This window comes from Excalfactoria chinensis, chromosome 18, assembly GCF_039878825.1.
Source record: "Excalfactoria chinensis isolate bCotChi1 chromosome 18, bCotChi1.hap2, whole genome shotgun sequence".
In the NCBI taxonomy this organism is placed as follows: domain Eukaryota; kingdom Metazoa; phylum Chordata; class Aves; order Galliformes; family Phasianidae; genus Excalfactoria; species Excalfactoria chinensis.
The window spans coordinates 1,647,389-1,673,770 of record NC_092842.1 but is presented as its reverse complement, the minus strand read 5'-3'; the positions used below and the strand labels follow the sequence as shown (position 1 = coordinate 1,673,770).

Below are 26,382 nucleotides of genomic sequence, written 5' to 3'. Positions count from 1 at the left end.
GTGACGCCAATGCAGTTTTCCATCCCACCCTGCTTGTGGCTGCTCTTCAGAGCTGAAGTAAACAGCAGCAGCCCTGTGTTTACAGCTGCACGCTGTGCCTCTTGCTGCTGCCACATCACAAGGCAGTGTGCTGGGGTCATGGCCAATGTCCATAGCTTTGAGAGCTTTGAGGGGCATTAGGTTGTCTTATAAGGCTTAACGTGAGGGCAACGTATCTCAGAGGTGCTGGTCCTTCTTGGGAAGGAAAGAAGAAAATGAGGAATTTCACCTTCAGAAATGCTCAGGGCTCCCATCACCACTCATCACTACCATGCTTTTCCCACAATACCAGAGTGCTGGGTGCTGAGCTTTACACTAATAGTTGCATTTTATATCGGGATGCTCAAGGCAAAGTGCTGAGCTGTTATGAACATAATTTACCACTTACGAAGGGGCAGAACTGTTCTGAAAACCAAAACCAGATAATGGATTTCAAATACTAGAGCTCTTAATGGCAGTAACTGGGCTCATCATGAGTGGAAATGAGCCATTCTTGGAAGGGAAAGTCGGCCAAACCTTTCCTCCTCTGTATGAGCTGCACTCACAGCTGACACCAACAGACCTGAGATGTTCTCCCATCTCAAACCTGGCGGTGCCCAACATGCAGAAGTGCGCACCGCAGGACAGCGCTCCAAGGCCACCCTTTTCTCTTTAGCTTAGCACCATCTAGAGGGATGTCCCTGCACAGCCGGGCCAGCGGGACACACCAGTTCTATGACACGCTTTGGGCAAAGGGCAACGCTTGTCTGCATTAGTTTTGGAGTGGGGGAAGCCAAAAGCTTGGTAAGCAAAGCTTCGGAAGAGCTGCTCACCCCTCCAGCTCTCCTTGCTAAAACACAAAGCTGTGTTGCAGCCATTTGCTCCTGTCCTGGCAAAGCATTCTGTGATGGGAAGACGTGTCCTCCAGAAGGGAGTGGTGGCTGTGGGTTTGGGGCAGGACTGGGAGGGTCAGCAGCAGGAGGATGTGGAGGGGTTGGGCTTTTTCCTTGACTTGAATTTTACCACACCTACAGCTCTTGCATCACTCATTCCTGCAGGCTCCACTGACGTCTGGCGATGTGATGGGGAGTTATTAAGAGCGAAGATTGTGTTCCATGCTTTTGGGGGCTGGAACTTGATGACCCTTAGGGTCCCTTCCAGCCCAAGCCATTCTGTGATTCACATCCATTCAAGCCCTGGCCTTTCACTGGCGCTGCACAAAAGCACAGCAGGGCTCCCGCTGATGTAAATCTCCCTGTGCCAAATTACAGCTTTCAGCCTCGTGCATCAGAGCTTTCTCAAACCTCCCAACATGAAACACCAGAACCAAGACCACGTGATGTTATCTCCTTTCTATCTCACACCATGATCTTGCACTTTCTTCCGCAGCAGCCCAGGTCGCGGGTTTGCAGTGCTGTGAGATGCAGTGCCTGCTTCCCATTAACCCCAGGGCAAGGTCCTTCAGGTAGGATGAACTCCATTTCTTCTGTTCCTTTTGGCTGCACCTCACCATGGACGCTGCCATTTGCCAACTGCTGTCCCCTTCCCCTCAGCCCACAGCTATGTAGCCCAGAGACTGAAGACCCTGTGCTGCCAGCAGCACCCAGAGCCACCACCCAGACCCATGGAGCAGCCCAGAGAGTGATTTATCCTGGGGCAAAAAGGAGGGCCATGCAGCCTTACCCCACTGTGGCAGTGACACCCCCCACCCAAGCAACATCTCCCTGGGAGGATATCTGACCTCACATCACCTGGCACTCTGCCGGGTAACAGAATGCACTGCCATGTATGAGGGAGCTGTGTGCCTGGAGGTCCTGTAAACTCTCCCAGAATATCACATTTCCCATAGAACAGCTGGATCCTTGGGACGGGGGAAGGGATGCCTCTCATCACTGATGTTTTAATTAAGAGCACAGGAAGGAAAAGCGAGGCATTAACCATCTGCCTTGCAATAGGGGCAGAGCACGGCAGGTGCCAGGGTGCATTAGCAAGAGGAATCAAACTCCTCCTTTGAGTAAAGTTAAGCTTTACTCAACACTTAACACCCAGTTAATTGCTGGGTGCTTATTGCAATTAGGGAAGCTGTCTCAGCTAGCAGTAATGGAGGGTCCATAGCAACCCACCAGCACTGTGGAGAAGAGAGAAGAGAGAAGAGAGGCTGCATCCATCCCTGCAGACAACACGTCCCTCCCTGGGGATGCCATGTCCCTCCCTGTGATGTGGGGGCTACAGTGGTGCCCAGAACACAGCATGGAAGCTGCTGAGCTTTGTCTACTCCTTGGGCTCTGCTGGACAGCTTCTGTGCTCCAAGTCTGTCCTGACTCCCTCATACTGACCCAGCAGGAGGTTTTCCAAGCAGCACTCCATACCAAGAAGCATTCCACGTGGCCAATGCACGAGCCATTGCGTCCCAGCAGTGAATCCAATTTGTATACTGTAAAAACAAACTGTGCTCCCACTGACTTTGCGTTCAGACTGTTTCCAAGAAGGTAATATCAGCCAAAGCATAGAATCTGAGAGCTTGGTTTGTACCACCCCTGTGCCCAGCGAACCGGTGACACCCCAGTGCAATGGCTTGTGGGCTTACAGCACAGCAGTAATGAATGCATGGCAAGTTTGCATGCTTTATTAGAGTCCTATTTCCACTCCTTCTTCCAGAGGAGTCCAGGATGAGTGGTGACAGCCTCCTCTGCCTCTTCACACTGCTGTGCTTGCCCTTCAGCTCCTCTCAGTCCCCTGCCCAGCAGACAGCAGCGCTCTGTGCTGAGCACAGAGGCCTGGATGAACTGGCAGGGGCAGGGCACGCTGCTGCCCTCCATGTGCCCTGTGGCCACAGGACGGGGCAGCCGGCCACTGACCAGCAGGCGCACATAGCAGGCACTGAAGATCACCAGGAGCTGCTGGGCCATCACCTGGAATGAGCACGAGAGGGTCAGTGCCTGCCTCATTCAAACACTGCTCTTGTCCAACAGAATCAGGACAGAAGCCAAGGATGGATACATAACTGTTCCACATCCCCTTCGCTCAGCAATGCTGGCACTCTGTCCCCCAGCACAGTGGCATGTCAGGCTTGGGGGTAGGCAGCAAGGCCAGCCCAGGGCTGGGATGGGGTGGCTGGGAGCCAGGCTGCTCAGGGACCCTCTTGTTCTGCCATCACCTCCTTTTGGGTGTGTTGGTTTTTTTTTGCCATCAGATGGCTGGAGAGCTTCTACCAACAGGGATGTCACCTGCACTGAATTCATTTAGTAACAGCAAGCAGAAAAATGGGAAATAAATCAAAATAATCTCTTTCGAAGCTTCTTGCTGAGCAGGAATGAGGACACATTTGTCACTCAGCATGGCACGAGCATTTGAGGGCATGCTCCATGGAAGAGATGGGGGCTCGGCATGGCCACACTCAGCCCAGACACAGGCATCAGATCTTAGCAGACATCTACTTCCAAATAGGGACCAGAAGGAAACATCTGGCCCATAAAACAGACAGCATCAAGGCCATAAGCATGAACTGCTTAGTGCTGTCAGGACTGGAGATGGCATGAGGGGACCTCTAGTTTTGCAGGTGTTGCACCCCATGGGCAATGCCTACTGCCATGAGCTTTGGAGGCAGCATGCCTAGAAGGTGCTCTGACCATAGGGGGGTATTCCTCATTACCTCTGGAGGGCCCACAGGGATGAGATGGAGCAGCTCATTGCACATCATGGGCTCTTTCTTGAAGCTCTCCCCACTGGATAGGAGAGGTGATTCCTCACATGAAGTGTCCTCTGCTGCAGGAACAGCCACCTCCATCACCACACAGAGCTGGTCCAGCCTGTGCTGCCAGCCCAGCTGCAGGAGAAGGACAGTTTGGGGGACCCAAGGAGACAAAGAACATGATTTCCTACCAAAACTACCCTCCCAGGAGTCAAGATAAGCACAAGATTTGGGGGTTGTACCCCTCACCTCCTGTTCTGTAACCACAACTGGCCAGCAGAGTTTAGATACCTATATACCCACAAAGAGGTAGACTTTCCAAAGGACAAAATTCCCATCCAGGTACCCGGTGCTGTGCTTATTTATTCCTCGGGCTATCTCATTATTTCAAGAGGACAGCTCAAGGTGTCGGCTATTTCGGACAGTAACACCTGCCTTCAGCATTTACCCTTGGCGACTTTCCTTTACCAAAAGTTGCACAGTTGATTACCCAGCTATGTTCACACCATGGGGCCTAAATAAATTCCTGATGCACCAGTAGATGCTGTTTGTCCACCTCCCAGTTCACCCAGCTGCCTGTTTTCAGCAGAGAAAGGCCATAGGGTGGCCATGCCTGCTGTCATTTACCTCTTGTGCCTGCTGCAACTCCATGATGTGGGCTGACAGGGACCGAAGGCAGCGCTCGGGGCTGAAGTGCACAAACCAGAGCTGGGAGGAGCAGGTCAAGAATCATAGAATGGTTTGAGTTGGAAGGGACCTTAAAGGCCATCAGGTCCCACTCCCTGCAGTGCTCAGGGACACCCACAGCTCCATCAGTGCTCAGAGCACAGCCTGACCTTGGCTGTCTGCAGGGATGGGGCACCACCACCTGTCTGTGCAACCTGTGCAGTGCCTCATTGCCCTGAGTGGAAAAAGCTTCCTTATATCCAACCTAAATCTCCCCTCTTGTAGTTGGAAACCATTTCCCTTTGTGCTATCACAACAGGCCCTGCTGCCTCCTGAGAGCAGAGGCACTCGGATGCTGCTGGCTGAGCTCCTCTCTGCAAGGAACAACGCAACTGGGACTCCACTCGTCTGTGGTTTGTTTGTTTGTTAGTTTTTGCCATAGGCACACTGCTGTGATTCTCATAACAAGACTCATCATTGCCATGTAAACATCACACAGCTTCAGGAATCATTGTCTGCCCCAAGGACTAATTTCACTTCAGTCATTTAGACTCTTCCCAGTGGCCTTTGGGTATATTTCGATGCCTATGGATGGGAGAAGAAAAATACCCAATTCTCCACAGCACCCAATAGGAAGAAAAGAATCTTAGGAAGCCTTACGGATCACTGCATCAGTAAACATTCTCCCCATCACAGAATCACAGAATGGTTGGGTTGCAAGAGACCTTAAAGATCATCCAGTTCCAACCCCGCTGCCATGGGCTGCTTGTCCCTCACCACATCAGGTTACCAAGGGGCTATGAAACATTCTGCACAGAAAGGATACTTGTAGGATGCTGCGTGGCCCATCCAGGACATCAGTAATCCCCAGAATTAAGTTGTGTTTGATAAAGAATTCATTGACAGCTGCCAGCCGCACATCTGTGTTCGTATTTATCTAGGAAGGAATGTACCAAAGCTGCATATCCCAACACTTCAATGGGAGGGAACTCACTCCCCACTCTCCCTGGGTCAGCTCACCTTCCTCTGGCGGTGGTCAATGATTAGAATCACAACCACAGTGATAACCACTGCAGCCAGAGTCACCAGCAAACTGGCCTCCCAGTAGTGTCCAAAGGAGCAGAGCTGGACCGTGGTGTAAATGTTTGTCCAGAGAGACATGTAGAAGACCTGTGAGAACCCAGAGAGATGGATGGCACTCATTAAACCGTAGAGGTAAGAGAAGTCAAGGGAAGAAGAGACCTTGCCATAAATTAATCAAGTCGCCTGGGATATTCAGAAGGTGAGGGAGGACACGAGCTCTTTGCAATAACAAATCGAGGGGAGAAGGGTCTAAGAAGGACCGAGAACCAGTTTATCATAAAAAGTTAGCAATCATCAAAGACAAACTGAATGATTAATGATGATTCATATCTAGGGACGTTTTCGGTTGAGTTCTTCCATTTAGATAAGCTATGAGCTCACTGAGGAATACTGATAACACCTGTGATAGACTCTCTCTTCGGGAAGCTCCTGTGTCAGAGCACTCAGGGTGGTGAAGGGGTTGCTCAGCTACAGGAGATGGATATTGGGCTCAAGGAGATGCTAAGGACTGGAGAACCCAGGCTCTGCATTAAAAGCAAAACAAAATACAGGGAAACGGAGGGAGAGCCCAGCATCCTTACCACGGCAATGGCTATCTGGAATGCCCTGGAGTTGTAGAAGAGGTACCGCCTTACTTCGGGCTTCAGGACTGCCTCCTCAATCAGCCTCCTCCATTCACCTGCTGATGCCTGCTCAGGGAATCAGGAGCAAGAATCACAGATTGCCCTGAGTGGGAAAGGATCACAGTGTCCAACTCCCAGCTCCATGCAGCACTACACAACCCTATGGCTGAGAGTGGTACCCCAGCACTCCCTGAGCTCCAGGGCTGTGCCCACTGCCCTCTGAGGCACAGCCATTCCCCAACCCCACCGGGCCCTCAGCTCCATCAGAACGGCTCAGACAGGCCTGGTGGGACCCAGCCTGCACTGCAGACCTGATTTGTGCAGAGGGCTCAAGGCTCCAGCCTCATCGCTACGGCTGTCACTGACCAGAACGCTGTGTGCTGCCTCATTTGCAGTGAGTGATATCTCCCTGCAAAGGGCAGGGAAAGTCATAAGAGAAAAGCATGTTTTTATGGCAAAGGACAAGACGAGACAGACTGTCCCAGTGATGTTCTAGCACATTGGAGTGCTTTCATGCTCTTCAGCTGAACCTGCACTGAATGGGTTTCTTCACGGAGCTTTAAGCCAAGGTCATTACAGTTGTCTCGAAGTCAATGAGGAATAGACTGAAATTAAACTGAAACAAACCAACCTTATACCTGAAACTTAAAAAAGCTCTCTGTGATCTGGGTGCAAACGGTATCAACCCAGCCAGCTTTCACTGCAATGGGCTGCCAGGGGAGATAATAGGTGAAGGGCTTACCTGAACCCCCAGGGACTGGAGTTTCTCTGCACAAAGCTCCATGTCAAAGGATGCAGCCGAGCAGGTGTTGTCCATGCTGAGCACCATGAGCACCTGACCATTGCGGGCTTCTGCAAAAACCCAGAGAGATCAGCAGCATGGCTTTGGCATGGGTGTTAATCCCATCAGCTCAGGAGCCTGTGGTGAAAGGAAGGCTGACAACACAGACTGCCATGACGTGCTTTGAAGGTTGGCATTCCCCTAGAGCTTACACAAGCTGAGCTATGCCAAGAGGAAGAGATTGGGGCCAAGAAAGTGGTGTGTTCACATGAGATCCTGTTTCACCAATGTTTCATCCAGCTTTCCCCCATCTCTGCAGCTCTGGGGATAGCCCCATGCCTTGGGGCTGCTCCTATGGCACAGAGTGCAGTGCTCCCCCAGGCTGCTGTACTGGCCTGAGGGCTGCATGCACTCACCTTTCCTTTCTGTCCTGCTTTCATCCTCCATCCTCACCATCTCTTCACTGCTCCATGTATAGGAGGTGCCAAGTTAACTGTGGCAATTGCATTACAATAGGGTGTAACTGCCTCAAGTCAAGAAGGGAAGAGCAGATGCATCTAGAAACTCCAGGATAATAATGTCCTACTTTTTTTTGCTGAAGTTAATCCCCAGATTAAGCAGCAGAGGTGATGAGTGTGAAGCAAGAATGAAAACAAATGGCCTCAGCCCTTGGGCTGGGCTGTCCTGTTCTCCATGGCTTTGGTTGAGGTGCCAGGGTACAGAGCTCAGATACCCCAAATCTCAGTACTGCATTTCTCAGTCACCAGCAAGTTCACAGACCCATAGAACAGCCAAGGTTGGAAGAGGATCTTGAAGGACCCCCCGGTCCAACCCTGTTCACTTACCTTTCACCCACTGCAGGGATCCTTCCTTTAAATCACTCTTACAATACAGGACGGAGGAAAGCGAGCTGTTCTCCTCAATCCCATCAGCCTGGCTCTTATAGGCCATGCTGCAGGCACAACTTTGGGCCGTATGGTCAGCGATTCAGCACTTGCTGGAGATCTCCCTTATCTCCCAGCTGCAGGCAGCAGGCGGCTCGCTCTCCTCACTAGGGACCAGGCTGTGAAATCCTCATTCAGACTCCCACTGGTGACTTCCTTGAGATTCCGCTTTTCCATGAGCACAGCAGCGTTTTCTAGCCCCGAAAAGAGGAAGGCAAAGCATTCAAAAAATCTTGCAAAGGCAGCAAATAACGTCTGAGAGCGCCGAGCTCTGTGATGTTACCACCACTCAGGTGCTAACAGTGCAACGTGCACAGGCTTTCCTCTTGCTTATTCGGATCATAGGAACTCCCTATCACAGGAAGGAAACGGTGCAGATAAGGAGGAACCGTGCACCCGCCCAAGCAGAGGAGAGCAGCAGCGGAGCAGGAAGCAACGTGGGGAGCTCTGCTCATCTTCACCCCCACAGCAGCTGCCATTTCCCATGGGTTCCCCAGGGAACACTACAAGGATTTGTGGGTGGTTATTCAAACCAAGAGCATGGAAGGCTTTGAAGGCTCCTTATCTTCCATTCTTGCAAATCTGCCCAGGATCACAGCAGCAATCCTTCCAAAAGGACCACTGCATTTTCCTGTTACTAATGGTTGTTGTTGCAATCACCCCTTTGCACAAAGCCAGGATTGCCGTCAGTTCAAGGACTGTCAGACAGGAAACTGAGGCATGGGAAGAAACATGAAAGGTTCATATGTTTGCAAAGAAGAAAATGAAACAAAACTGCAGAAGCTGGAAACTCAACGCTTGCAGGAGCCAAACACGGTGCACTTTGCACAAGAGTGTTGTGCATGGGGATGGCCTCAGCACCCACTCCCAATGCTGGAGTCAGAAGCTGTCACGTTAAGTTACAAGCTGTCACGTTAAGTTAGAGCTGAAGCAGTGCTCTCTGTCCCAGGCACCTTGGAAACTGCTGAGTCCTGTGGGAGCATCCAGGGCAGCTCGTACAGCCGTAGCCTTCCCCAGCACAGCCGAGCCCAGAACCATCGGCAGCATTGCTTTAAGCCATTTGCACAGCACAGACCTCGCTGGGCTCCACTGCCTCTCATTGCTCCTGTGCACGGAGCTTGGCCCCTCAAAGCCTTCCATTCCTGTGCTCCCCATGGCTCTGCATCTTTGCACACCTCTTATTTTAACACAAAGCCATTCCATTTCCCTCCCTGCCCCTACAGACCCCTCCAAGCCTCAGCCAACCCAGCTCCACTACTGTGTCCTATTTACGGAGAGCCCACCAGAGCCGTACCTCATCCAGCAGCGCTCCTGGGGTGCAGACCCTGCCCCCCTCCTCCTCCTCACTGCCCCGCACCGCCCATCGCTGCGCCCCGCAGGTTGGGGAGGTCCCTTTGCTGGGCTCGCACCTCCGCACTCCCATCACCCCGTGCCACAAGCATTGACTTGCAAAACCTTCCTGGTGCATGTGACTTTTCCCCCGGGCTCGTTTCAGAGCTGTGTTTTTTTTTTAACCCTCTAGAGTTCCTCAAAGCTGCTTCCCCATAGGGGACAGACTCCGCTGCAGGAGCTGGGGTTGCCTTTTGGAGGGTGGGGGTCCACAGCCAGACTGAAGGGGGGGATTTGGATGGAGCAGTGGCACAGTTGGAAGGCTCTGCTCTTCCTCCTCCATCAGCCAGGGTTCAGCGAGCACGCATCCTGAAGTTGCATCAAATGAGTGGTGGTGAATACCTGAGTCAGAGCTGTGCATCAGCAGCGGGGCTGGAGGAATCCAAAGGCTGGGGATTGAGTCAGTCAAATATCAGAGCAACTGGTAAGGAACAGTTAAAAAAGAACAACAAACCCTGCCATGCTTCATTGCGCCCTCGGTGCACACTTCCTGGAGAAAACCCCACTCCACTATGGGAGGGTTGAACTGCAATCCTCCTGGCTCCAGACATTGCTGAGCAATGCGTTCATTAAATCACGTGGCTGCACGGGGAGCAGCACTGCCTTCAAACTGCTGCTCCACGTGGGATGTTGTTTCCCTGGGAGCTGGTGGCTCACACGTAACATCACCCAGGTACTGAAAAAATCAGATCCATCTTCTCACCGGTGCTGGTAGCTCCAGGCTCAGCTCCCATCCCCACCCATGCCAAGTGCTGAGTTCTTTGCAAGCACTCCTCACCAGAAGATCTGGCTTTGCTTCCTCCTTCTTGCCCACGCATGGCAGAATTGGGTGACCCAAGTGCTGGGAAAGAGCACCATCAGCTCCCTGCAAAGCACCCGAGGCACAGCTCAGTGGGGGCAACAGGCTTGGGAGCAGCTGCCCTCATTGCCTGCACGCACAGCATGCACCCCTGGCTCAGCAAGGAGTGCCTCTATGTGCGCACTGACTGTGCTCATCTCATTGCAGAGCAGCCAATAAAACATCCCGTGAGTAATTTATTTCAATCAACAGCATGTGCATTTCGTACTCAGGCTTGACAACAAGTTAGGCATTGCGTAGATGTCTTTACATTAGTGCTTCTGAAGTGCTAAGATATGCCTGTAACATTCCTGCTCCTCCTATTAAGGGTTCCACTAAAACTTAAGCACTAAGTAGGATAAGGAGGAATGGTTTTAAAGTGAGACAGGGGAGGTTTAGGTTGGATGTTAGGAGGAAGTTTTTCCCCCAGAGGGTGGTGACACACTGGAACAGGTTGCCCAAGGAGGCTGTGGATGCCCCATCCCTGCAGGCATTCAAGGCCAGGCTGGATGTGGCTCTGGGCAGCCTGGGCTGCTGGTTGGTGACCCTGCAGACAGCAGGGGGTTGGAATGAGATGATCATTGTGGTCCTTTTCAACCCAGGCCATTTATGATTCAATGGAATAAACACCAAGTACTGCAGTTACAAAGCAAACACAAAGTCAATCAGTAAACTAGGAAGGTGCTTGGAGAGCTAGGAGAAGGAACAAGAAATCAGGAACCCTCTGCCTGTAAAGCAGACTGAGGGTGCTGGCAGCTTCCCAGCAGTGCTGCTGCTGCAAGAACAGCTGACAGCCTCTGGAACTGCCCCATCTGCAAAGCAAGGAGCAAAGTGCCTGCACCCTGCAAACAGAGAACTTCCAAAGAAGACCACAACGAATCCCTTCCTCACCTCATCTGCCAGAAGGACACCTGCATTGCTGCCCTGTGGGGTGATGACACTTCATTTCCAACGTAAAGCATTGGCCAGCTCTGTGCCTGGGATTCACCCACATTTTCACAGTGCTTTGCAGAGGTTACCAGCTGCTTTGTGCACTTCATTTCACTTTTAGTTCAGTTTTGCACTTCCCTTTTTGGGGAGTTTCATGCAATCCGTTTTAGATCATTTAGCCCATTTCTCAAGATCATTTTAAATTGTAATTCAGCCCTTTGTGCTGCTTATATCTCTTCCCAGCTTGGCGTCCTGGAAATATATTATAACTGTACTCCCTATTCCATCACACTGCATTAATGAATATATTACAGAGGACCTGATTCCAGGAATGCTCTGCTTGCAAACGGCAGCTGCAGTCTCTGCCATGCAAGTTGCAGCCATGAGCAGCAGCCAACACAGCAGATCTCACTCTATTCAATGAAGCTGCATTTTCAGCAGGTAGCTGCTCCATCAGTTTGTTGGGGGCTTTTTCTTTCCAATGAGCTTTAATAGGGTGAACAGGATTGCTGAGAAGCCTCCTCTTGCTTTTCCCCTCTCCCTGCACACAGCCGCCTTTTGCAGGCTGCTCTCTGTCAGACAGCTCAGCAAAGCTGACAGATCTGACAGTCATTAAATGCAAGATCTTCATTTCCCAATACTCCGAAAATACACGTTTCAAATGAGGAAGATGACACTTGCATAAAGCGTGGCTCTTTTCTTCCTGCCTTCTTCCTATAAAGACTTCAAGCACTTTGCTGCTTTTCAGCATGCTAATGCAAAAACCTTTTTCTTGCGCTTCAAACTTAAAGGGAAAAAAAAGAAGCAAGAAATAAAGGATGCTTGCTGTGTGCCTTGGATAATGATTTGGCTATTGATTCAGCAGATGCTTTATTAGATTACTTTGCGACAGCCAAATGTAATTTAATACCTATTTATTTTCTATTCCTATGCCGGTCTAGAGATACAATCTTTCCTGCAAGAAATTACTGTTGTCTCCTTTCAGCCTCAAAGAACGATGAGACTCACCTTCTTTCTTGGAATATTTTGAATTGCTTTTTTACAGCCAGATGTTGCTCTTGAGGGTTCTCTATAGTCCTTTCTATTGAGACCTGCAAGCCAAAGCCTCAGCTGCAATCAGTTGGTTCAGGCTTTTCCATCTTACTGTGCACCAGTACAAGAACCCCTGGTGTTGGGCAGGGGATGCTGGTGCTGGACAGCAAATGAAGGTCACAACCCACTTGCTCATAGTTACCCACTGCCTCATTCCCTCCCAGTTTGTGTGTGCCAGATGGGAAGTTCTCTATCTGGAGTACCACAGAATCATAGAATGGCCTGGGTTGAAAATGCCCACAGTGCTCATCCAGCTCCAACCCCCTGCTATATGCAGGGTCACCAACCAGCAGCCCAGGCTGCCCAGAGCCACATCCAGCCTGGCCTTGAAAGCCTGCAGGGATGGGGCATCCACAGCCTCCTTGGGCAACCTGTTCCAGTGCTCCTGCAACAGGCAGCAGAGAGAAGGAGATGCTGACCTTCAGGCTGAGCACCACAAGCTGAGCAGGGAGCAAGCTCCATCAGAATAAGCAAGCCTTGAAAATTGAACTCTGGCTTCAAGCAGCACAAATGTGTGTCCTAATTGCACCTCGTAGTGCATGTTAAGCCATCCAGATGATGCTGGTATTGCGGTGTTAATAAGCCATTTGTCCATCTGGTGCTTTCCCCACAGTACAGATGACAAATCTTCTCAGTGGTGTTTTAGAGATGAAAAACATCAACTATAAATAATCAGTTTTATACATACTTAAAGCAGCTTTTGGACCCTTTCTGAGGTACAAGGGTAAGCTCCATCTCCTTAGGGTCATCTGCATTTAGGGTCACATCCGCCAGGGGCAATGCAGACAGTGGGACTTTGGAGACAGATTTGCACTAGCAGCTGGGATAGGCCCATAATCAAACTGCAGGACAGGTGAAAGCCTGGAAAATCAGACTACAAAGACAAGAAACTGAGCAACTCCAGACCTCTGCCAGTATGAAATCGTTCTAGCACAGTCTGGCTTAGGCACATCAGGCCTCCTTTCCCACAACACCTCATTGTGAAATTGAAGAACTTCAATTTAAAGCAACTTATCTCGATCACAAAGAAAGCCACATTTCCCAGCGAACAGCAACTGGAAATGCTCGTCTCTGTGTGAATTTGCACTACCAGGTAATTCTCAACAGGCAAATTTCAGGGAAGCATTACAGCAAATTGATATTCTTGCAAGCATTGAATCTTCTGCATGTTTGAAAGGGAAGGTCTTCACAGGCTGATTTGCCAGCGAGGGAATAATCCGGGGTGAATTTTACACTTTCTTTCCTTCTGGCTCTTCCGTATTGCAGAGAAGAAGAACAGAAAGTGCTCATTTAACAAAGGGAAACTTCTGAACTATGAGAAAGTGGAGGCACGCGCTGTGCTCGTTCCAAAGTAAAGTCTCCTTTTGCTGATAAACAGACTGGATGAAATTGCTAATTACAGCCTGGAGCTACCAGGACTTTTACAAGTAGCAACGTGCCGCAGCCTGACCACCTGCTCTCAACAGGAGGAACTGTTTCATCTCCAAAGGACGGACTAGAATTAGCGTGGCTGCAACCTTTTATGAGGCCGCAGCACTTCTCCGGCCATCAGATGAGTCTGATTAAAAGTGCTTTGATTCTGTTCTCCTTGCACAGGCCTGGCACGTTCCCAGCCTGACAGATTCTACTTCACAGGAGCTTTTGTTTCAGTTTTACAATCCATTTAATAGCCTCAATTCCTAAAGAGATGCTTTAAGAACTACGGTATGCTAACATAAAATATTACTGGAGGAGACAACACAGCATTTGATGGCACAGCACTACTGCAGGCAGATACTTGGTCCTTTGTTAAGACTTCCATCCATCCTGCTTTCCTCCCTCCCAATTGCAAACCTTACCCTGCGAGTCTGAGAGGTTTTTCAGTGCTGCACTGAAGGTCTGCAGAAATGCAGGATGTTTGGACTAAGGAGCAGCAGCAAAGCTTCCTCCTTAGACTGGCAGCCGCATGAATTGCAGCTCTGATCCGCTTCGTGCTGACTGAAGCCTCTTCTTTGCAAAAAGTCTCAAACTGATCTCAGAAAGCAAAGCTGTATTTTAATATTCCGCTGGGGTGGAATAAACTGCTGAAAGCTCACGATGTATTTGTGTGTATCCTTGATTAAAGAGCTAGGAAGCGAGGCATGGACAGCCCTACCACTTATTTCACACTGTTCTGGGAATAGCAGGATGCTGCATGACCTTGGTATAAACAAGGCAGCCACCAGGGAAGGATAATTACTGCACAGTGCCTTGCTATCAAACTATACTATTGAACTGGCAACGTTTTATTTCTCCTAATAGTCCAAAGAACATTTGTTCCTGAAGGCTTTCGGAACAACCTGGCAGGTAAAGCATCAGACTGGAGCCAAGAGGAGGAGATCTGTAATGGATTTTAAACTTACCTGCTGTGACCTTCAGACATTTGTTTTACTTATTGCTCTCATATTAATACTTGATATTCATTCTTCAGAGTCCAGACTCTTCATGCAACAGAGAGTCCTGCTGGTACTCTCAGAACTATTTTGTTGTTACAAGAAGACCAATTAGAGACTTGTGAGTTAAATAGAGGTTTTTACTTTCAAGTGTCATAGTGCCAGACTTGTAACTTAAGCTAACAGCAGAATATACAGAGGATATTCAATACAGAGAAACTCAAGCATCTGAACATTATCAGCCAGCACTGTACAGCCAGAGAATTCTTACCGAGTTTAACCTTGCACGAATGTTAACACCACACTGAAAACAACGCATTTTAGTGAACAAGAATATATTGGTCCAGATTATTGATTCAGGTCAGCATCCTTCCCCTTTCTGCTTCTCAGAGCCTTTCTTTGAACACTATCCAGAAAACAGGGAGCATTAGTCTGCCAACCTGAAAAACTTAGCACAGATGTGAGACATGTCCATTGAATATCGGGGTAAGCTCTCAATCTAGAAAGAAACTGACAAGTCGATGAAATAGTGATGACCTACAACTCACTGAAATAACTGAACACCTTTACAAGAACGGTTACGGTATGGCTAGGAGCTGTACATTCCATCTGAAGCTCAAATGTTACCGCCAGCATTCCTGGTACGTTTATCCCTCCTTCCTGCACTACCCATTGATGCGGTAATTCACGTGGATTTCAGGTTTGATGTCACACACCAAAGACAAGAGCTGGTTGAGGACCACCTCACGGTTCTTCTGGAAGTTCTGCTGGATTACACTCATCTTCTCCTGGGTCTCTTTCTCGACTTCAGTAGTACAGCTGCCATGAGATCCAAGTGCCTACAAACAGCAAAGGGAAGAGTAAGCTCACATGCAAGCTGTTTGACAAAGAAAACACTGACTGCTTCTGTATTTTGGTGTTCTGTACTGCCTTGGTGCATGTCAGCTATCTCTGCTGAGGGAAGAACTGTGCTGGAAGAAATAGGGGCACACCTCAATTGTCTGCTCAGATCTCCCACAAAACCTGTCCTAGCTTATCATCACAGCCCACACCTTTTATCTTCTCCTACTCAGTAATTAGTGTGTTTGGAGCATAAGCTTCTGAGGAGCGCCTGAAGTGAATGTCCTACTGTACTGGTGACTGAAAATGGGAACCCCTGGGCACTACTATTGTAGACAGCATAGATAAGGTAGTACTTGTGATTTAGTTTAAGCTCATTCTTCAGATCACCTGGTTGCTTCTGTATTTTGAGAATCTTTCAAGAAATCAGACTCCTAAATATGATTGTGGCCCAGGTCTTATGCATCCCAAGGAGTATCTTATAGCTTACGTCTCCCTTGCCTAGTAAGCAAGGGAAGAGAGAGGTCCTGTTATAAGTGGAGAAACATGGGTGTGGAAAAGCTGACACACATAAACAGCAAGCAAGGCTGCTGAGCAGAGTATAAGCCTTCCAACCTCAGGAAGAGTTGTGTCTCCAAAGTAAGTTAGCATGATGGGAACCAGCTTGTCAGACATGGAACCTGCTTGGTGCTTTCTGACATTGCTGCTCGGAGCAGGTCTGGGGAGACAGCGACCCATGAGGGCAGTATATGAGTTTATTAAGTTAATTCATTGCCAGTCGATATTGCCAGCTCTTGAGATGCAACACACCGCGCTCTGATTCATTTCCCCCGATCTCTCCAACATGTGACTGTGCATCAGCAGAAGGGAAGCAAGACCTCTGGCAATATGTTCCATACTGAGGGCAGCTCCCAGGGCGAAGGGGCAGGACAGTAACAGGGAATGCCGTAGTGAACTAACCGCTGCTTCCTTGGCTTTGAATTCCTTCTCCCTCTGCAGGCGGTACTGCTCAATCTCTGCCTGGGCTTCTTCTTTTGCCTGCTTCAGCCTCCGATTCTTTCCTGTGAAAGAACACCACACCATAGGAAATAAAGAGAACGCCTCCCCACACCGCTCCAGCAACCTGATGCACAACTACGACACCGGCAACCCCATGAAGCAATGAGCTTCAAGCAGCCACAACTGTACGGCTCATGCAGAAGACACATAACCCACGGATGTGGCTCTGCTCATGCAAACATGCAGCATCTGATGTGACCCCGAGCAGCACAGCGCAATGAATGTGACTCTGCAGCTCTGCCTCAATCCAGCCGCACAGTGATGAGAAGCAACCGGCTGCCACATCGACTGCCCTCCCCAGCGCCCCACCACAGCCTGCCCTGCACACGGCCAGCCACAGCAATCAGTGAGGCCCAGCCCAACGCCAAGCCCTCGGGAACCACATCGGTAGGCCTGATAACAACCCGATCCGGGCTTCCCCCCCAACATAGGAGCCCCCGCAGGCCGTACTCACGCTTGCGGGCCTCGGCCACCTTCTCGGCAGCGCGTTTCTCGGCCTGCAGCAGCTGCTGGATGCCTTGCGACTGGCTCGCCATGATGACCCTCCGCTGACAGCCGGCGTCTGACGTCACTACGTCACCGCGTCACGTGCCCGAGCCGATAGGCCACGCCCCCATTAGGCCACGCCCCCATCCTTTTCAAACCACGCCCCTCCCTGCCCCATTCATTCTGTATGAGAGAGGGAAGATGCGAGGGAACGAGGGGATCCTTTTACTTATTTTTTAATGGCGTGGCTTTTAATCAGCGTGGCAGCTCAGAAAGCACGTTGCAGTGCTTAACACGAGCGTGGTTAATATATCAGTATCATGCTTAACTTTGCAAACAGGGTGGTGGGGTCCCAGCATTGCTGCACAGAGCTGTGGGTGCCCAACCATGGAGGTGCCCAAGGCTGTAGATGGGCTCTGGGCAGTCTGAGTTGGAGGGGGAAGACAGCTCATGTCAAGGGTTGGACTGTAGGGTTTATGGCTCCTTCCATCCCAACCGTGCTGTGATTTGAATCCAGGATGCTCTATGCATCCCATTAACCCGCTGGGAAGCAATGGTTCCCTCTGGGCTGAAGTGTTTTCTGATCGAATTAACTGTCCCCCCCTCACCCCACACTGAGCACGGCAACCCATGGCCAGCCCCAACATCTCAGGGAGGCCTGGCAGCCCCAGCCTGCCATGAAGGTTCTGGCTTCACCCCAGCCCTCAGCCATCGCATCCCAGCTGCAATATAAAGCCCTGAATGCGATTCCTTGATGCTTTTTGGACCATAAATCACCATTATTGCCAGGGTGGAAGTGGCAGCTCCGAGGCAGTGACTCACATCCCCGCAGGGAGGGATCGGCGGTGGCTGATCCACTGTTCCCCGTGATGGAAGGGACGTGAGACAATGAATCAAATGTGTATTTATAGAGTGGGATGAGTGCGTGACAGGGTGACCTTCAACAGGGCCCAGAGATTAACAAAGTGGGGCTGTCAGCCCGGCCTAACGCTCACTTCTGTAGGAGATAAAGATGGGGAAAGAGCTCTGAGCATTCGATCTGAGTTTACATCAAGCTCGGTGATGGGCAGTGTGTGGCCATGGGGTAGGACCAGGCTTCTACAAGGCAGTCTGCCCCACAGCAGAGTGCTTGGAAGCCCTGCAGCTCATTGGTTGCAGAAATCAAGCCACCAGGATGTCATTTTCCTCTTGGATGACTGGGATTTTCAGACTCACTGCTCCCGAGATAAGCACACATTTTTCTGCCACCAGAAATACATCCTGGCTGTAATTACACAGCGAGAAATGCCTCCATCAGTACAGCCCTGGGTGGGCAGGAACCACACGATGAGTTTTTGACAGTTCCACTTTGAGGCTTAACAAGTGAGGAGACGGTTGTTTGCATTTAAAACAAACGCTTCCTTTGGGCTGTGCTGCTTTTTGTTCCAGATGGAACTGAAGCCTCATGATATGGGTCACACGGAGAGCTTGTGAGTGTCAGAGCTTGTGAGTGTCAGAGCGTTCTGATCCACTTCTCACTTCACATCGCAAACAACAGTTTCTGACTGCGAAGAATGGATTCCCAGTTCTCGGACCTGAATTGGCATTCAGAAAAGAAACACCTCTATGACTCCAGCTACCAGCAATGCCTTTATAATTAAGCAGCACCACGAGTACTTCTGAACTCGTCTTTTGTTCTCTCAAGATTAACTGTAACGTGCTCGTCACTCGCCATTACAGCATAAGAGCTGCTGCTGCAGCTGGCACCCGCATCCTATTTGCCTGGTGCTGGTTTCTTACACCACAAACTCAGCTCATCCTCATTTTCTCATAGCACACATGCAGTGGAGGTCTGGCGAAGCAGCACAGGGGAAGTTTAGCAGTGTGGCAGAGATGCAGCAGGTTGTTGGGGGCGAGGGAAAGCTGGGAAGCAGGGAGCACCATTCTGCATGCTGTGGATGGGGCAAAAGCATTTCACGTCTCTTTGGTACCTCCACAGATCACTTTAATGACATTTAATATATTTTTCACTTAATCCTTTTTATTTTAATCTTTTTTCCTTCTTCTTTTTCTTTTCTTCCCCCCTAAAGGTTTGTTTTCCTGCCATCCTGGGAGGCTGATTTTCATCTCAGAGTGCCGTCTGCTGCTTTGTTCTGTGTCGGATTCTATCTCCAGGCATGTGCTAAAGCAGGTTCTGAATCAATAACTCAGGAGATGCTTCTGGAATTGGGAAGGAAAGAAAAGCTGCTCTCCCTCGTCTTTGTTTTCCTTTTTGTTTCCCAGCATAACAAACACACACAACGTCTTGTGATCCTCCAGCCATGCAGCGTTCCAAGACATTTCATGAGGAATGAGGTTTTAAACAGTGTGTTTGGCTTCTTTCCACATCAGGTAATTATATTTCTCCTCTTTAAACTCCCCTGCACTTTCAGCTGGATGCTCCATCACTCTCCATTCCCCAACTTTCTTGGTTTTGTTCCTCAATTGTCTGTTCTCTTCACGTGGTTTTGTCTTCATCAGCTCCGAACTGATCTGGTTTCTCCCTTCCCGAGCTTTAATTCATTAACAGAAACCACTGAGGCACTGAGACGTCACAACTGCTCGCCGCTGATAAATGATTGTTGTTGAGAGTTTAGAAACTCCCCATGAATAATTAACTGTGATTCATAGTTTGAGGGCAGTATTTCAAGTTTATGAGCCGAGTACTACAAATCCAGGCACAACAGAGTGGTGGAATTGATGGAGAAAAATCGATCAAAGTGTACAGATCAGTGGCACCCCACTGTGCCTGACTTACACCAAGTGCTTGGCCCCAACATCCCAAAGTAACAAGGAATAATTCATTTGGGTTTGTATTTTCTTTGTGACTGAGAACAATCCAGAGCCTACAATAGCACAGGTGCAGTGATAGACTCATAGAATGGCCTGGGTTGAAAAGGACCACAGTGATCATCTAGTTCCATCCCCTGCTATGTGCAGGGTCACCAATCACCAGATCAGGCTGCCCAGAGCCACATCCAGCCTGGCCTTGAATGCCTGCAGCATCCTTGGGCATAGAATCATTGAGGTTGGAAAAGACTGCTATGGTCATCCAGTCCAGAGATGTGACTGGGAGACTCAATGCTTGGGAAGCAGCCAATGCTCCCGCTGGATCTTCCATCCCTGGTGCTTACAAATCCATTGGTGTCTTGGCACTGGGAGCACCCATGTCCTCTTGTCACAGCAGACACAGTCACACAGGCTGCCCGGACCAGGAGCTGAGACACAGTGACAGCAAAACAATGCTAAACATCGATAACATGCAGTGCCAGAGCTTTGACTGCTGCAAGAACACAGCTGTTATCAGCTGGGAGGAACCCCCTGCTCAGTGGTTTCCCTTCTCTAACACCTCTCCCTCCTCTTTGCAGTCTGACTTCCTCTGCCCCAAATCACTGCGTGTTGTCACTGTGCAGCCACTGCTTTCAGGCTCTGCATTCCAGTGATGGATGAAATAAACTTAGTGTGTATCTATTGCTCGGTGCTTTGAGAGGCGTTTGAATAAGTGACAGACTGCTGTGTAAGTCTCATTCATTACCAGCTTTGCTCAGAAACATCAAGTGTCTGGGGACTCTCTTTCATTTGGATGCTCATTAAAGGCTCTGGAGGATTGGAAGAGAGATGCTGTGCTGCCAACACAAACCCGTGCAGCCTGCTGATGCTCTTGCACTGAGCCGAGAGGTCTGGGTGCTGGGAGATGCTTCTGCAACGAGGGACTTGGAGCTTCTGCAGCTCCACCAAACAGCCTGCTGCTCTCACTTGGCAAATCAGATGCCTCCACTGATTGTGCTTTGCAAACAAAGCAGAATTTGCAGCTTTTTACTTCTGCGGTTGGCAACCTTTATAGCCTGGGTGTAACACTGGTGGGACACCAGTGTAATGACATTGGGGTCTCAGCATGGTAAGCTGTGCATTAAAGGATGGATGGCCAAGTTACCCATTACTGTGTTAGTGGAAGCTGATTTATGCAGCAAAGAGGTGCAACCAGAGGGAGGTCAGACATGCATAAAAACAGAAACTCTTCCCACCTTCACTGCATGCATGGAGCATTAAATAAGGACTGACCCTCAGAAAGAGGCTTTGGCTGTTGCTGCAGCTTCAACAGACAAATCTGTTTGTCTGCAGCTTTTGCATATCGATTCTCCTGTGTCTTCCATGGTTCAGTTTTGAACCATGGAAAGAAAAGGTTTGCTGGCACCCAGCGCTGTGAGGAGTGTGTCCGTGGGGGTGAGCTGTGCCAGCAGCCCTGCGCTGCATGATGCTTGGAATTCCCTGCCAAGGCAGAGCCCAGCAATACCAGTTCCATTCAGCTTCAGCCTCCATACCTCAGGTCTCAGGTTTGCAGGCTCAGCTGATGTAGTCTGCAGTACCACCTTCAGAGCAGAGCTCACAAAGCCTGCCTGGCTCCAGCAGCACAGCCTGGCTGGGTACCACCACGCTGGGCTCTTCTGTCCAACAGAAAAGACAAGAAAGTGAATTTGTGATAAAAAGGAAATAAAAAACATGAGAACTTTGGCTTTGCAATCTCACCCTGCTGCAGGGCAGGACTCTGCCAGAGCCCAGGCTCAGCTCTGTTTCAGCCAGCCCAGCAAGGAGGATGAGATCAAAGTGGTGACCCAGACAGGGAGCCCATGGCTGCAGGAAACACGTCTGGCTGCCGTTACTGATACTGAATAACAGCTGTGATGGGTAAAGCATCCCCTTCAGTTCTGGGCTGAGTTTATTGGTGTACGATGCTTAAGCGCTGGGATTGTGTTGTTTGTCTGCAGTGCTCCGGGAGATCAGCCTCAGAATTACAGATGTGCACATCTCTGCTACATGCAAGCTTGGAATTGTGCTCTTTATTGAGCAATTTAAACCCTGCATGTCCTTCATTTCACATGCTGGGATGGGAAGGGGACTGCTCCCACAGTGCGTGGTTGCTATGTGATTTCCTCCATTCTTAATGAAGAACTTTGTTATCAACCCCAAACATGTAATATATACAGTGTGTCTATGTATATACACACATCCATCCCCTTCCTCATCTCCCTTTAACTTAGGGAGCATCTCATTCGGGGCTGACGCGCTGAACAAATTGCATCTGCCTCACTGAAATACCCCACAAATTTCATTACAAAACACTCCAGCTCCCCTCCTTAAGTCCCTTTCCCATGAATGATGACTGGTATTTAAATGAGCACGGAGCATTTTCTGGAGCGTTCCATTCACTTTAATTAAAAGCTAATATTTATTGAGCTGGGCAGATGTGCTCTACACCAAAAGTCACCCGTTCTGCATTGCCAGTGTGTTCCGCAGCAACCAGCGTGTAATCACCACCAAACTGGAGTAAGTAGTATTGATTGTGCCTCTAATAGAGGATATGATTCTAAGGGACTCGCAGGAGAAGGCTATTCAGGCTCATTTTATTTATTGATTGAGGCAATAGAGGCTATCATCACACGTGGAAACACGCGGCCATTTGTCATGCAGCGCTCATTAGAAAGGCGTACCCAGTGGCACAGAGTGGAACAAAGTGAGTGCATCCCATGGCACAGAGAGAGCCCCTGTGCTGTCCCGTTACCTCCCATCACCACCTCCTCCTGCATGCTGCCAATCACAGCCGCTTGGTGGTGGCTTTGGCCTTTCCTTTCACCTCTCCATGCTTTGCTCCTTGGTGCTCTCTCACCTTGCTGTGAATTTCCACCCACAGGTGCTGTGTAGCACAGAGCATCTCTGCAATTCCATGCCTTTCTCTTCCCCATTAAATCAAGGAGCACTCACTCAATCAGCCCTGCATGCTCCTTGTCAGATCATTAGCCGTGTTGACTTTTATGCTATTTCCCACTTCAATCTGGGCTTCGAGTGTTTTCTCTCTGCAATTTGCTCTGAAGCAGAGCGCGTTGTGTATCAAATCAGAGTGCCACTCCAGGAGGGCACGGGGTGCTCAGCCCTGCTGTGCTGTGGGAGCTGCAGCCTCAGCCCTGAGTGCCCTCAGTGATGGCTGAATGTGCTCGTGCCAAACTTGCTGCCTGGACCACGCGGCTTCAGCAGCTGCTTGCTTCTGTGCAATGATTTGCTCACGGGGCAGCAGTCCTACAGGCACAGCACCTTCTGCTGCTGCTGCCCTAGAAGGAGAGAAAGCAAGAGGAGTCCAGGTGGTGGAAAACTGCATCCCCTGGTGGGCATTGCTTGGCAAGGGGGAGATGAATTTGGTGCCTGGGGAGAGCTGGAGCCCTGCTGCTGTGCTGTGGTTGCTCTGTGAGCCTCCATAGGGCAAAGGAAGGATTAGGAGCTGCCTCTCTCCCTGCCCATCTCTTGGCAGCTCTCCTCCTCCCTCATCCCCAGGAGTTCTGGTGCCAAGTTTTTATGCAAAGCAGGGACGGCTCGTTAGCCCATGTCCAAAATCCTTCTATCTCAATGTTAAAATGCAGCAACTGTGTAACTGAACAGAATGTTCTGGTCGGGTTAACACTTCGTACAGGTACAAACCGGCTGCGAGCTGCAGAGCACTGAGGAAGGAACTGACTCCATCTGCACGCTGTGTCAGCCCGAAAACTGGGAGAGGAGCCCGGGCATCTTCACCTGAACAGCTCCCAGCAGCACAAAGCGGGTTGGGCAAGGAGTGTATAGCTTTATATATTTGGCATTTCTTTTCTTCTGAAGGTCTCTAAAGGTTACAGAAGCAGCATCTCTGCAATTGAGTCCCGCACTGGGAGCGAGGATTTGATTGCTTCTCTTTTGCTTATGCGATGTAAAGATTGTTTTCGTCTGTCTGCTGATGGGCTGCGGTGGAAAGCAGAGCACAGGATATATAACTGCAGGATTTATCAGATAGGCCAGCACTTAACGTATCCCTGCTCGCTGCATCCCATTACATCTCCTCTCCCTGTTCTCTGTCTCATTCAGGGTACCATTAACCCAACAGCATTACTCCGGGCTCTGCTCACAGCACAGTATTAAGTCAAAGCTGAGCACCAGCTGCTTGAGATGCAGCAAAATTCATCTCAGCATTCCATTAGCGGGGAGCCACAAACAGGAACGAGGCAACAAGTAACTCACCAAGGAGAGCTAGAAAATTAAATCCATTGTACCAAAGAGAGGAAGATTTAGACCAGAAGTGAATGCATTCACTGCACGGGTCCCTGCTGTCATCCCTGAGCTCCAGCAAGGGCGAGGTGATGGGGAGAGGATAGAAGGGGCAGGGGGGAGCAGCTGCTATGCAGCTGTCCAGGTGAGCAGCTGTTCCAAACGCTCTGCAAAGTCTGTTGCCCTAATATAGCTCAGGCTGAATGAAGGTGTTTTTATTCTGGGCTAAATGAGGCGTTTTCATGTCAGCCGGTAAACGATCTCGTGTCATCTAACTGCTGCCTCCTGCTGAGGCAATGGCTGTGCTTGGGGGGGAGATGGGATCATTTCCCAGCTATGTCTGCAGGGAGGCTCCAGCTCAGGGATGCAAGAAGCGGCCACCAGTGGTCCCATTGGCTGAGCCCAGCTCCATACTTTGGCTCAGGTGCAATGGGCAACTTAGCAGCAGCAAGCCTGGGGCTGAGCCTTCCTTATTCCCCTGATGGCAGCATCTCCTGCTCCTTCAAAGCATCCTGCACCGCTTTGTGGATGCAGGTTTGGGAGCAGAAGACCCCAGAGGCTGTGCATGCTGCTTCACACTCAGTGGGGAGACTTTATTCTTTGGCTTCTGTATATAAAAACCAAAAACTAAAGCCACAGCATCCTTTGGTATAACATGCTGGTGGTTTCACTCTTGGCACCAAAATGCATATAGATCAGGTGCTGCCAGCTGTAAGCCCATTCTCTCAGTGCAGATGTGACTCTGTCCAGGTTTCAGTGAACACAGTGAAGTGATGCACCGAAAGTTTGCACCAAGGAAACTCCATAGGGGGAAGGGAAGGGAAGGGAAGGGAAGGGAAGGGAAGGGAAGGGAAGGGAAGGGAAGGGAAGGGAAGGGAAGGGAAGGGAAGGGAAGGGAAGGGAAGGGAAGGGAAGGGAAGGGAAGGGAAGGGAAGGGAAGGGAAGGGAAGGGAAGGGAAGGGAAGGGAAGGGAAGGGAAGGGAAGGGGGATCCATTCCTGGCTGCTGTGTGGGAGCAGTGCTGGAAGCAAGGCTGCCGGGCTCCATGTCACAGTCATCCAACCAGAGGGAAGAGAACAAATATTTGAGAATGTAATCAGTCAGCGGGGAGCTGTGACAGGATTAAATGATGACATAACACGCTTGTCTTGTCTCCGCTGCCTGCGCTAATGAGCGTGATTTGAGAGCATTAGAGACGTATCCACAGGCATTACTGCCTGTGAGTCGGGGGATCACAGCCTTAATTAGTCTCATTTCATGGCAGCTGCCACTTGCCTGCCCGGTGCAGGCAGTGCTGTGAGTGCTTTGGGGCTGGGCAGGCAGTGCTCTGTGCTGTGCTGCACCGTGGGACACACAGCTCTACGTGGGGCAGAGGTTGGCGTGCAGAGATTTAGGTGAGGAGATGCAGAGGAGCATCTCGCAGCGTGTCCTCAGATGGCACTGCATTCACTTGGTAGAAGGAAATAAAACGACTGGCGTGATGGATGAGATGCTTGTGCCCTGTTGCATTTAATCAGTGGCAGTGGGCATTTATTGCATTATATACTACCAATCAATAGTGATTAGTACCTCATTAACCTTTTCTGTTCTTTGGATTGTCTCCTTGCAGGGCTGGAATGGCACCATCCCTCCGTAGCTGACAGTGGTGGCTATGAGGGCTGTGGGAGACGATACCAACCAACACAACCTTAAAGCTTTCCCAAAATGGAATTGTTTTCATTCGAATTGCTTTGACTTTGGATTTCCATCAGCAGGGAAAGCATTTGGATAGCGCCAAAACAAAACATCTCAGGTAATAGAGTGAACCTGCTGCTTTGTTTGATTTGGGTAACTTTTCACATAGGCAGTATCCAAATGTAATCCTGTGGAAACAGTACATCGTGGAGGTCTGGAGCAGAAATATTCAGCTTTGATCTTCTGCACAATGGAAAACAACAAGGCTCCCACCTGGCTGACTGCTTCGGGCTGGGTTTTGCTCACAGCAGCCTCAGCAAGGCGCTGAGCAACGTGAGTGCATTGATTTCTAGGCATGCAGCTGCTGAAGGCTGTAGGAAGCATCTGAGCTCCTACCCCTCTCCGCCTGAGTGCCTGTCGGCTGGGATGCATCCAACTGAACTGCAGCTGATCCGGCGTGGCACTGCCCTGCTGTGAGCAGAACACATCTGTGCTCATAACAGCCCTCAGAAGATCCCCTCGATGGGGACGGAGCAGACATCTCTGCTGCTTGAAGCACTCAGCACAGAGGGAACCTGTGCCCGAATGGTGCTGGGTTCAGCTCCTGTGGTGCTGAGGAGCTGCTGCACCACATTAAAACCTCACAGTATGTTTTTTGTTGCCCAGAATGATGCGTTCACTTAATTCTTGTCTGTGCTGAGCAGAGCACCTGATCGAGCCGTGCAGACCAGTGCAGGGACAGGGGATTGGGAGCCCATCTGCTAAACAGGGATTT

At 50.1% G+C, this 26,382-nt stretch overlaps 2 protein-coding genes across 2 annotated transcripts; both read right to left on the bottom strand.

The window, feature by feature from the left end:
• Positions 1-2,623: 2,623 nt before the first annotated feature.
• Positions 2,624-9,254, bottom strand: TMEM268 (transmembrane protein 268). The gene is made up of 9 exons (XM_072352885.1): positions 9,101-9,254; positions 7,708-8,000; positions 6,824-6,933; positions 6,040-6,147; positions 5,396-5,545; positions 5,202-5,312; positions 4,337-4,417; positions 3,671-3,844; positions 2,624-2,930 (listed from the first exon to the last, which is right to left on the bottom strand). Exons 2-9 carry the CDS (start codon positions 7,811-7,813, stop codon positions 2,655-2,657), a joined length of 1,116 nt encoding a protein of 371 aa, XP_072208986.1. The 5' UTR covers positions 7,814-8,000; positions 9,101-9,254; the 3' UTR covers positions 2,624-2,654.
• A 5,328-nt stretch (positions 9,255-14,582) lies between these two features.
• ATP6V1G1 (ATPase H+ transporting V1 subunit G1) lies at positions 14,583-16,966 on the bottom strand. The gene is made up of 3 exons (XM_072352696.1): positions 16,820-16,966; positions 16,267-16,367; positions 14,583-15,305 (listed from the first exon to the last, which is right to left on the bottom strand). Exons 1-3 carry the CDS (start codon positions 16,899-16,901, stop codon positions 15,132-15,134), a joined length of 357 nt encoding a protein of 118 aa, XP_072208797.1. The 5' UTR covers positions 16,902-16,966; the 3' UTR covers positions 14,583-15,131.
• Between the last annotated feature and the right edge of the window lie 9,416 nt (positions 16,967-26,382).